Source organism: Phascolarctos cinereus, unplaced genomic scaffold, assembly GCF_003287225.1.
Source record: "Phascolarctos cinereus isolate Bilbo 61053 unplaced genomic scaffold, phaCin_HiC Scaffold_2;HRSCAF=192, whole genome shotgun sequence".
Classification (NCBI taxonomy): domain Eukaryota; kingdom Metazoa; phylum Chordata; class Mammalia; order Diprotodontia; family Phascolarctidae; genus Phascolarctos; species Phascolarctos cinereus.
The window spans coordinates 333,215,428-333,228,515 of record NW_027555625.1 but is presented as its reverse complement, the minus strand read 5'-3'; the positions used below and the strand labels follow the sequence as shown (position 1 = coordinate 333,228,515).

General features: G+C 42.4%; 1 protein-coding gene across 2 annotated transcripts in view; it reads left to right on the top strand.

Annotated features, from left to right (window-relative positions):
• HRH2 (histamine receptor H2) overlaps positions 1 to 13,088 on the top strand; it is a 52,000-nt gene that overhangs the window by 27,960 nt on the left and 10,952 nt on the right. For both annotated transcript variants that reach the window (XR_002326862.2, XM_020998720.2), the window contains exon 2: positions 1,951 to 3,769. Coding sequence is in view for 1 of the 2 variants with exons in the window: in XM_020998720.2 (XP_020854379.1) it covers positions 2,688 to 3,769 (1,082 nt within the window). In the remaining variant the exon portion in view is untranslated. The remainder of the gene's footprint in view (positions 1 to 1,950; positions 3,770 to 13,088) is intronic.

Genomic DNA, 13,088 nt, shown 5'->3' with positions numbered 1-13,088 from the left:
TATGATCTTAATTCAGGCCCTCATTGCCTACATTATTTTAATAGATGAGCCATAGAATTCACTCCTTCCAAACTATCCTGCAAAAGGAACCAAATTAATTTTATTAAATTATTATTAAACAGGCCTCATCATATCACTCCTTTGCCCTCAAAACCTTTGGCTCCTCTTCATTTCCTACTGAATGAAGACCCAACTCTTCAACTTCAATTTTGAGGCCCTCCACTGTCTGGCTCTATTCTGCTCTTCCAACCTTTCCTCCCATTTCTTCTCTCACAAACCTGCTGCTGCAGCCCCATTGGACCACACATTATTTCCCAAATCCAGTACATGTCTAGAATTCCTCCCACCTTATTTCCACCAGTTGAAATCCTGCTTATTTGTCGATGTCCAGTCCACATGCCACTTCCTTACTGAGACTTTCCTGGTCTCCCAAGATGAAAAGGATCACTCATGCCTTTTAATTTTCACAAGACATTTCTCAAAGTTCTCTTATGCACATTCGCCCTGTACTTTGTGTTCTGTTTATTCTGAACATGTCTCATGTGGGGCAGCTAGGTGATGCAGTGGATAGAGTGCTAGGCCTTAAAGTCAGGAAGACTCATCTTCCTGAGTTCAAATCTGGCCTCAGACACTAAGAGTTGTGTGACCCTGGGCAAGTCATTTAACCCTGTTTGCCTTTGTTCTTCATCTACAAAATGAGCTGGAGAAAGAAATGGCAAACTACTCCAGTATCTCTGCCAAGAAAATCCCAAATGTATCACAAAGAGTCAGACACGAATGAAATGACTGAACTGAAGTGATGTCTCATACCCTTTACTAGACTTTGAGCTCCCTGAGAATATTAACAGTTCATATCTACAGCACATTTAAAAGGTTTGTATGTATTATCTGACTTGATCCTTATAACAACCATAAAAGGTAAGTCCTAATGGTATCCCTATATTATAGATGGGGAAACAGAGAGAGGTTAGTTGATTTGTCCAGGATCACACAACTACTAAATAGCTGAAACAAGATTTGAATTCAAATCTAGTGCTCCATCTACTACGTCACATGGAAATTTCATCTTAGTCAACTCTTCCTCCCCCACAGCACTCAGGTAAGAGTTTTGTACTGTGCCATTGCTGTTCAGTTGTTTTCAGTCTGACTCTTTGTGACCCCATTTGGGGTTTTCTTGACAGAGACACTGGAGTGGTTTGCCATTTCCTTCTCCAGCTCATTGTACAGATGAGGAAATGGAGGCACATAGGGTTAAGTGATTTGCCCAGGGCTCACACAAATAGTAAGTGCCTGAGGCCAGATTTGAACTCAGGAGTCTTCCAGACTCCAGGTCTGGGGCTCTGTGCACTATGGCTCCATCTACCTGCACAAGTAGGTCATCAATAAACATAAAATTTATATTGAAGAAAATGGAAGACACATATTTCTTCCATAGATTCAAAGGACTAAAAGTTGTCTGAAGAGATCATAGGATTCAGAGCTAGAAGAGATCTTAGATATTAGTCCATACCAGTTCCTGAGTCTTCTTTTCTCTGGGCTAAACACTTCTACTTCCCTCCGCCAATCCTTGTATGGTGTCCAGTCCTTTCACCAGCCTGATACCCTCTTCTTGACAATATAGTTCCTAAGATGGGACACCCAGAGCTGAACCCAACACACCAGTTGTGGTCTACACAAGAGGACTTTGTAGAGAACATGTTCAGCGTGAACTTGTGATACAGGGGAAAGAGAGCTGCACTTAGAAGAACAGGACCTGAGTTCCAATCCTGACTCTGCCATGTACCACCAGGGTGACCTGGGTAAACCACTTAAGCTCTATAGGCCTACTCCCTACAACTTTAACATGAAGGGGTCGGGCTAGATGACTTCTGAGGTCCCTTTGGGACTCTGAATCTATTGTCCTCCATCTTATTTCAAAATTTTGAATGTTTGATCTTTTTTTCTTTTCAGATCTCCACTACAATTCTAACTTAACCTGCTGCTGTCTCTGCATTCTCTTTTCCTTGCTCCATATCTGACCAGATTATGCCCTCGCTCTGAAGAAGGAAGATGCCATGACATGTCTCACCCACCCATCTTCTTCTGTCATGAAGCTAAAGCCAATTCTTAGTAGGTTTCCCATAACTGTCACGGCCTTCATAAGACAAGGAGAATAAGGAACATTGGAAAGTGAAAAGTCAAACACCACATGTCATCCTCATTCAGGCCTCAGGTCTTCTCAGGACTATCTCACACATGAAGCTGGGATCAGCGTGTGATCATAAGATGCTGTCTCAAGAGTCTTATCAGTACAGGGAATGAGAACTGGAAGGGACCAAACTCATTTTAATGATGAAGAAACTGAGACCTAGAAATAGGTAATGACTTACCCAAGAGCATGCAGGGAGTAAAGCTGGTATTTTTACCCAAGTCCTCTGTTTCTGAACCCAGTGATTTCTCTACTCCACTATACTGCCTCTCATTTACTCATCCAGGAAAGCCCACATTAGAACTTCCTGGTTAAGACCCATAACTCTATCTCTTAATTTAATTAAGAAAGAAGATCTGATGAATCATTAACACCTCAATAGCCATGGATATTTAAATAGAAAAACAGCCGGGAGAGATCATCTATTGAGAAGCCTTCTCTCGGAGGTCTGGTCCCAGAAACTTTGCTGCGTTGTGGTCTTTAGAACTGGAAGCCCAAAATGGATGCTCACAGCCAAAGCTCAAGTTGGCGCCAGGTTTTGACTGGCCTAGTCCTCATACTCCTAATCCTCATCACAGTCTTGGGTAATGTGGTAGTGTGCCTGGCTGTGGGATTGAATCGCCGGCTCCGGAGCCTCACCAACTGCTTCATCGTGTCCTTGGCCATCACTGACCTCCTCTTGGGCCTCCTGGTGCTGCCATTCTCAGCTGCCTGTGAGCTGGGCCAGACGTGCAACTTTGCAAAACCCCTTTGTAAGATTTATACAAGCCTAGACGTGATGCTCTGCACTGCATCCATTCTCAACCTCTTCATGATCAGCCTGGACCGGTACTACGCCATCACAGCCCCACTGCGCTACACCATGGTGGTGACACCCAAACGTGTGGCCATTGTACTTATCTTAATCTGGATGATCTCCATCACCTTCTCTTTCCTGCCCATTCACTTAGAGTGGAACACTCAAAACATCACTAACTTAAGCTCGACCCCCGACAAGTGTAAACTGCAGGTCAATAAGGCCTATGGCCTGGTGGATGGGCTGATCACATTCTATATCCCACTGCTGGTGATGTGTGCCACCTACTATCGCATTTTCAAAATTGCCCGTGAACAGGCCAAGAGAATTAACCATAGCTACTACAACAAGGCTGTCACTATCCGTGAGCACAAAGCCACCGTTACACTGGCAGTCGTGATGGGAGCCTTCATCATCTGCTGGTTCCCTTACTTCACAGTGTTTGTTTACCGAGGAATATGGGGTGACATCAATGAGACCTTGGAAACTGTCGTCCTGTGGCTTGGATATGTCAACTCAGCTCTGAACCCCATCTTGTATGCTGCTCTGAATAGGGACTTCCGCACAGCATACCAGTGCCTCTTCTGCTGCAGGGGCAGTGTCATCACTTCCAGGGGGTCCTCCCTGTCTCCTGGCACCTCCCGCCAGTCCCAGGGCCAATCTCACCAAGTTACACTAGGACTTCAAGAAGAGACATCTCTGAGACGGCCAATGCAAAATGGAAGTGAAGCCCCATTCCCCCAGGAACCAGATAATTATGGAACTTCAAGTTTGTCTGGCCAGAGGTATGGGCAAGGAAGAGGGAGGGAACACTAGCCTAGTAGCAATGGTTTCATAAGTTGTCCTAACAGGTGGTTTTGTAGCTCTGTCTCCCCTTTGTCCCATATTTCTGACTCCACTCAAGAAGGGTACCCAAGATAGAATAATGCCTGTGAGTCTGGGAATGGTTCTGAGAGCCACCCTGAGTATTAGCCATGTCCTGTTCTCATCCAGAAACAAAATTCTTGGCCTTAAGATCCAGTGCAGGCCCCAAAGTCCCACCTCTCTGATCTTTGTGATGTCTCTTGACCTATAAGAAGGCACAGCCATGAGTAGCTAGGTGGTACAGTGGATAAAGCACAGGTCCTGGAGTCAGGAGGACCTCAATTCAAATCCAGTCTCAGACACTTACCAGCTGTGTGACCCTGGGCAAGTTGCTTAATCCTAATTGAAAAAAAAAATGGAATAGGCACAGCCTTGGTTACTTTTCAGGACCCTCAAATGAGACATTCATCCTCTGGATCTGAAAAGTCTAGAGCCAGGAATAGAATTTCCATTTGTTCAATTTATTATTGTTTCTCTGTTTTAAAAAGAAATGGTGGTAAGAGATGGAAGGGACCTTAGAGAATAGAACATAATGTTAAAGTTGGAAGAGATCTTAGAACATAAAACATAAACTGTTACAGCTGCAAAGAACCTTAGACTATAGAAGCTAGAATTTCATTTCTGGAAGGAAATAGTGGAAATAAGCACATAAAATATCAGAGCTGGAAAGGACTTTAGTACAAAGCACAAAGTTAATGATAAAAGAAGTTCTGAAGATTATCTAGACCAATACCCTCATTTTATAGGCCAGAAAACAAAGACCCAGAGAGGGGCAGTTATTTGGCCCAGGCCTTCCATCAATAGTAGAGCTGAAATGAAAACCCACGTCTCTAAGTGCTCTCTCGTGCTCTTTCTAATATGCCAATCTCACAGATGCTAGATGATTATTAAAGGAAATTCAGAAGAAGCTAGTTGGTATAGTGGATAGAGAGCCAGACCTGGAATCCAGAAGACCTAAGTTCAAATCTAGCCTCAAACACTTGCTAGCTGTGTGACCCTGGGCAAGCCATGACCTCTGTTTGTCTCAATTTTCTTAACTGTAAAAATGGGGTTAGGGGGCAGCTAGGTGGCCCAGTGCAAAGAACTCCAGCCTTGGAGTCAGGAGGACCTGAGTTCAAATATGGCCTCAGACACTTGACACTTAACAAGCTGTGTGTGACCCTGGGCAAGTCACTTAACCCCGATTGCCTCACCAAAACAAAAGCAAAACAAAAAACAAAACAAAATGGGGTTAATAATAGCACCTACTCCCCATGGTTGTTATGGGAATCTATTGAGATATTTGTAAAGCACTTAGTACAGTGCCCGGCACATAGTAGGTACTATATAAATGTTAGCTATTGTTGTTATTTGGCTATTTTTAAACCATCCTTAACTATCTGAGGCAAGTATTTAAGAATACGATCCTTCCATCATCCAACCACACCTACCCTGGTGTCCCTCTCAGGGAGGGATATCCCTGGCTGACCCCACACAGCCAGTCAGTCAAACTATGTTGCTTTCACAGTATTTCAGATTTAGAGTCAGAAGGGACTTCAGAGGGCGTCTATAACAATCCTCTCATTTCACAGATGAGAAACTGAAATCCAAGGAAGAGATTAAATAACTTGACCAAAGTCATACCAGAAGTAAGTGGCAGAGCTATGATGTGTACCCTGGTCCTCTCGTTCCAGATCAAACGTTCTAAATGGTTCACGCTAAAGAAAATTTCACCTTTTGCCAAACTTGTTTATTATGCATCATATGTTGTTTTAGTGAATTAATCATCTCCTTGGCTTGACTTACATGTCAAAGAGTTCCCTTTGTACATTTGAAAAAAATCCCTACTCGTTATCTAGTTTCTTGAATCATCTTCTCTTAGCTGGATAGACAAAAAAGCATTTAAATCATGTGGTCTTGATACTCAGCTCAGCAAAGAAGGTGAAAGAAACAGCTGCCATCATGGGAAACCATTTTTTCTGGTTTGCAATTCCTAGTAGAGCTATTGCTTCAAGGTATAGCAGGCACAGCAGAAACAAGCTCAAAGTTGCAAAAGTTTCAGGAACTCCCTGGTGCCTTGGTTCCAGTTCTCAAATGAAGTGTAAAAATGAGAAGAAGTCAATATTACCGAAAAAGCCTTGCTCCTTCCTCTAGTTCAGATTGCAGCCTCTCCATAGCCTGGTAGGAAGTTTCATGCCATAGAATCACAGTTTTAGAGTTGGAAGGAAGCTGGAGATATCTAACGCAATCCCTCTCCTTTTTGTTTGACAGAGACAGAAAATGAGCTCCTGGGAAGTTGTGACTTGCCCAAGGTCACATCAGATATAAATAACAGAAGTGGTATCGGAACCCTTGTTCTTTGGCAGCTGATTCAAAGTCTGTGACCTTGTTCCCACGTTGCTAAATATAGCACCTTACCCCCACCCCATCCCAAAGAAACATTCTCTCTAACATTGTAATTTTGGAGAGCCAATTACAGTAGGGGAAAAAATACTGAATTCAGAGTCAGAGGACCCGGGTCAAAGTCCTAAACTTATACTATTTGTATAATCTTGGCCAAATCACTTAACCTCCCTGGGTCTCATTTTTCCTATCTGTAAAATGAGAGGGTTGAACTAAATGACCTTTAAGGTCCCTTCCAACTCTGCACACAAGCCAAGGTATTCCTGTTATTATGAGAATAGCTGTGTCCATTTGTCCTCACGACAAACCTATGAGATGGGTGGTTCAGGTACTAGAAGTCTCATTTCACAGACAAGGAATGTGAAGCTCAGAAAGGATATAACATAGTATTACATTAGAATTAGAAGTGTTATACTGAACTAATAATTAATATTCTAAATCAATGCTACCAAACTCAAATAGAAACAGCAGCCACTAAACCATAGGTAAGGATACCTGGGAGCTGCATATTGGCTTAGAAAATCGCATAGCAGCATTATCTATGTTTTATTGTGTTTTTATTTATTTTGTTCAATATTTCTCTATTACATTTTAATCAGGTTCAGGTCACATTTGAGAGTTGTGGGCTACATGTTTGACAGCTCTGTTCTAAATAACATACTCTATTATTATATAATTCATATTTTATGACAAAGAACATAAAATATAAGGAAGATATTAGAGGTTGTTATTACATAATAAATCATTTCATATTCTAATACTCTCATTAATGTAGGTTTTCTCTCCAACGATGCAGAAAACAATTTCTAAAGTCCTTCCCATCTGACATTCTATGCACAATGATTCTCAAGTCTTCTACAGCTCCAACATCCTGTATCCAAAGGTCTCTTCTGCCTCTGGGGTTCTATATTCCACAATTCTAAGTTCCTTTTCTGCTTTAACATCCTATGTGCTAAAGCCCGTTATGATCTTAAATTCTGAGTTTTATATTCTAAAGTCTCTTAATTGCTCTATATTAGAGTGCTTGTCTTCATTTTCCGGAAAGCTGAAAGGCTCTGGAAGCTGCCCAGATAGTTATTAGGGTCTTTCCCATGTAGGTATTCCAACCTCCAGCCAAGGGACATACGAGGCCATAAAAGAGTCGTAAGCATAGACATGCACTACTTATGCACAAACAGCTGCTACCCAAGAGATTCCACCAACTACCAACTCATCTGTGCTGACAGCCTCACCACCTGCAGCGCCAAGTGAAGAGGGAGTTAGGGACCAGATCAGAAATTAACGCCTTCACAGAATGAAGACAAGCTGGTGCTGAGGGACCTTTGACTCATATAACATTAGCACTGGGAGGAACCTTAGAGGTGATCTAGTGTCATTAACCCCCTCCTTTTTCAGGGGAAAAATCAAAGCCTACAGAGAAGAGGTCAGATGGAAAGTTAGTGGAAGAAACCAGGATAGAGCTTGTCTCCTAATTCCCAAGCTAGGGCTTCCTCCACCCCCACCACACGACTTCTATGAGAGTAAGTACCACACATGACAATTGGCCAACAAGGCCAACCGGCCTAGCTATGTCTTGGGGCATGATTCAATCCGCCATACACAAATCCACATGGTACCAAGTTATGCCATATGTGTGTGACAGACTGGGAAGAAATAAACAGATGGAAAGACTTGGAGTCAGAAGACTTAGGTTCAAATGCCAATCCTGCCCCGTACTGACTGTGACCTTTGGCAAGTCAGCTCATCTCCATTTCCTAATCAATACAATAAGAGGGTAGAACTAGATGATTTCTGAAGGAAGCTGGAAAGAGAAATAGTACTTCAGGGTATTTTGAATGTGGCTCTGTGGGAAGGCCCTCAAATCATAGCACCACAGATTTAGAGACAGAAGGGGCCTACAGGGTCATCTAGTTCAGTACTGTCAAACTCAAATAGAAACAGGGGCCACTAAACCATATTTAAGTGTCCCTACTGGCTGCATATTGACTTAGAAAACCACATATTAACATTATCTGTTATATTTTCATTTTGCTAAATATTTCCTAATTACATTTTAATCTGGTTCAGGCAGTACTCAGGAGTGCTGCAGGCCACAATAAAGAGGTGTTTGATACTTCTAATCTAATCTAATCCTCTCATTTTACAGTTGTTCTGACAGCAGGGAAGGTCACAGTTACCCAACTAGGAAATGACAGAGGATTGATTTATCCTAGGTGCTCTCTTTCCAAATTCAATACTACACCATGCTCTGAACCTAAAAAACCTAGCACTGAGTCTAACCCAAATGTAGGAAATTTAGAAAGGCAGACAAGGAGAGCATAAAGAATACTGCACTTGAACTCCAGAGACTTGGAACCAATTTGTATCCCCCATCACTTAAACTAGGCATGTGACTGTAAGCAAATCACTTACTTTGTCTGGACTTCTGTTTTCTCTTCTATAAAGGGCAATCATAATGCTCATGCTAACTACATGCCTCACAGGGTTATTGGGATGGAAGAGTTTTATGAGGTTCAAAACACTATAGAAATGTGAGCTAAAGTTATTATTGATGATAATTATGATAATGGGCCATTCATCTTGGTCCTAGACTAGAGGCTGCTGATGGAGTGAAGGAGAGCTAGCCTCCACCACTGAGAAGGTCAGGCAAAAACCTAGAGAAAGGGAGGAAGACAAAACAAGCTATTTGAAGCCTTTGACTAACCCTGATAAGCCTGGTTCCTGGCTTCCCACCTGACTGATAACACGTACTCATTCCATTAGAGCACAGAACAATGAGTTCATTCTTGAGCCTTATCACCACTAGCCTGTGGGAGTGAGGAATGAGAATTCCCAGAATTGACTTTCTGGGAATTGCCCTGGACCAAGAATGGGCCAACTCTTTGGGGTTCTGGTCCCAATGAGAGGTAGTGGGGCCCAGACTGAAAAGGTAAAAACTATAAATTAAAGAGCACAGGTCTGGACCAGAGGAGTCCTCAGTACTTTTGGAGTTCCAGGATTCTGTGATCATAAGCCTTGCTTGTTTGACTAATTACGGTCATCCTGACCCAGCTTTTCAGTGGCCTGCTATGTCATAGCCAGCCCTAGATTTGGAGCCAGAAGCCTCGGGTTCAAATCTCATCTCTGCTCCTGACAAAGTTGGTCCCCCTCTCAGAGCCCCAGTTTCTTCCTCTGTAAAAGGCAGCAAGCAAGCAAACAACCAACAGGCATTTACATAAAGTTCTCAGTAATCATAAAACACCATAGAGAGGGAAGCCAGGTTGTCTCTATTGGGTGTCCATGGGCTCCCCATTCTATTCTAGGTCTTAAAGAGGGAATAAGAAAGTGGTAGAGTCCAGCAAGAAAAGCACTGGCCTTGAAATCTTCTGAGTCCCTAAGACAGAACACTCTAAGAACAGTCCAGGTCTTCACTCCAACACTTGCTAACTGTGTCATCCTGGTTTAACTACTCCATCTCTCTGAGGCTGTTTCTTCATCTGTAAAGTAAAGATACTAGGTCTGTTTCCCCACAGCCAGTGTGAGGAAAGCACTGTGTATAGTTTAAAACATGATAGAAACATGAACTGCTATGATCCTAATTATGATTACCATTATTATCACAAAGAGATTGGAGAAGACTCGAGCCCTGCCAAGGAGAGCTCACAACCTGTGCAAACAAGATTCAGACTCATGTAACAGTGGCATTGTCAACAACTGGGAGTAATCAATAATTAAGAGTGGTCAACAACTAGACAAACTATCTACTAATGATGTATGGAAAGGTTGTGATCTGGGACAGTGTAAAGAGGTCCCATGGGGATGACATCACTTGAAGCATTCAAGTACATAGCAATCACACATTGGATAGATTAGGCTAAGCAAAACTTGTTAAAAATAGCAAGAATGCTTTTTGAGTTATGTTTGTAGTCAGAAGGAGAACAAGAAGGGGATGGATAGTTGCAGAATGCCTTAGTATACAGGTCTCAATGAATTTCTGTGGTCAAAAGACTCATTTCCTGGTGTTCCACTCTAGTAATGAACCTTAACCCATATGGCTGAACTATTCCTCAGACAAGAGGCAGACACACATCTTGACCCAGTCTTGAACCAATCAATTATGGAATCAGAGGACCAGGGTCCAAATTTCAACTCTGTTGATTACAACTTATCTGACTCTGGGCAGATCATTGTATTTCTTTGGGCTTTCTCATTCCTGGGCTTTGAATTAGATGATGACTAAGGCCTTTACAAATTTAAACCCCATGATCCCAGGGTGTTATAAGGCTCAAATGAGATAATGGATCAGAAGGACTTTGCAAACCTTGAAACACTATATAAATGACTGTTGTTGCTATTGTTAATGATGATGATGATGATGACGTTAGCCTATAGTCACCAGGCCCCCAGTCTGGTGATGACTTCATTCCCTGAAACTTCTACTTCACTCCTGCTTAGCTCAAGCAAGGTTTATAGAGAAATATGGGAAATGTTTTTAAAAATGGCTCTTTGGATGGGAGCAAGTATGAGCATTTTAAATTTAATTTGCATTATTAACACTTTCCTAAGTCCAGACAATCAACAAAACAATAAATCAAGCTGTGATTGCAGCTTTGTTGATTTCTTAGGTGTGAACGTTCATAATAAAAATGTAACAATTAGCTCAAAAACCAGTTAGAGCTGGCTCCAGCATGCTCTTGTCTATGATTCTCTAACAGGCTGTACCCTAGGGATGCTGGTCCCTCTTCTGTTACCACTAGTTCCAGCCTAACCAGGCTATTTCTTTGCATATAAAGCTATGAGAAGGAGATGACAGGTCACCAGCCCAGCAGATCCAGGAAAGCGAAACTTTAGATCAAGAGTTCTTAATCTTGGGTGTCCTTGGACAGGTTGCACGGGATCAATGAATTTGAGGCTTTTTAATATTTTGAAAACAATAATTCAGTATAATTGCAATTATAATTACCTTTGTGATGCTATAGAGTTTATTTTATGCATTTAAAAACTTTATTCTGATGAGGGGTCCATAGACTTCACCAGACTGCCAAAGAGTTTCACCATACTGAAAAAGGTTAAGAATCCCTGCCTTAGAAGAAAGAAGACCTCAGGAAGCACCAAGGCTGGGGTGGGATTCTACTCTGAATGTTGGTCCCCACCTTGCCTGGGAATGCTGGCTTAGAGCCTTTGACTATTTCTTAGCTAAACACTGGCAACTCCAGGGATCCAGTATTTCCATTGGAGAATAGTTCCCCAGGAGGAGTTAGGGGAGAGAGGAAGGTGGTAGTGGAGATTAGTTACACGAACACACACACACACACACACACTATGCATTAGAGAGAGATAGTTGGGAGTCTACTCTATCCTGGAGAAATAGACAAGCATTTAGAGCACAGACAGAGAGCAGAAACTGAGTTTCCACCCATCCACTTAGAGGGCTTACTCAGGCAGCTTTTGAGGTTAAAGAGATGATAGCCCAGGTTAGCTATGCTTTATCAACTCAGTGGTTTCAGCCTTCTTCTGACAATGCAGGACCAGATGAAAGTAGTTATATGATCACAGATTTTCATAGGAACCTATAATTAGAAAGGACCTTAGGACATACAGCATAGAAGGGCATAGCTGGAAGATACAAATAGTTCATTGATCAGAAAACATATTAAGCAGTTAAAAAAAAAAGTAAATTCTTTCAAAGTAAGGATTGTTAATTCTTTTTCATTTGTATTCCCAGAATTTCAGTGCTTGTTGATTGGCTAATGACTAAACCCCAGCTGTGTGTCCTCCACTGTTCTGAGTGCTAGAGATACAAAAGGTGTGACAGTCCTTGCCTCAAAGAGTTTACACTCAATAAGGGAGAAAACATGTACAGAAATAAATATATACTCACTAGACACAAGGTAAATAGAAAGGAATCGCTGGAGGTCAGAGAGGGCACTCAAAGCTGAATATAAAAAGTCCATACATGAAGAATGGCTGGCAGAACTGGAAGGGACCATAGAGATCACCTAGTCCAACCCCCTCACTTGAGAGATGGAGAAACTGAGGACCAGAGAAGTCAAGGGACTTGCCCCTTGGCACGCAGATAGTGTTTGAAAACATGTTTCTGACAAGAAAGCTGGTAAGCTTTCTACTGTACCAGATTCATAGCCTCAGAACAGAGATAAAACATAGAAAGCTAGTGATACTGGCTTCCATTGATCAGGTCAGACATTGAGAACTGGAAGGGACCTTAGAGACCATCTCATCATGGGATCATAGATTTAAAGCTGGAAAGAATATTAGAGGGCATCTAGTACACCACTAGCACCCTCATTTTAAAATTAGGTCATTGAGGCTCAGAGAGGACACAGTGGAAGTGAGCAGTAGAGTCAGACTAGAACCCAGATCCCCTGCGTCCCTCTCCAGGGCTCTTTCCATAAGGCCACCATGCTCTTAGGGTGGTAGCACATGTGGGAGATGAAGAACCCTCACTTTGAATAGGGATGAACCTCTCATTATGCTCCAAAACTACTGAGCCCACCACTGCCTTTCTCTAAAACAGTCCTACTCACCATCCCCTCTACTCCTCAGCAACCCCATCCACTTCACGGAAATACAGACTCACTTCCTACATTGCTGAAAAAGAAAGTACTCTGAGTCTGAGACTCACTTCACAGGATATACTTATTAGGAACCATGAATTAGAGGAATTGATCTGACTCCCAGATACTCCCACCACCCACAAGCTCCAGGAAGTATCACTAACCTACCCCACAAAGAGTCCAGACCCCCTAGCAAACAGATCTTCCCTGAACCATTGTTTGGCCTAGACATTTTCTGGTTTTGCTTTTACCTCATCCTCAGTTCAGTGCCAATGGCCAAGGCGGCTGGCCCAGGGTATCCTTT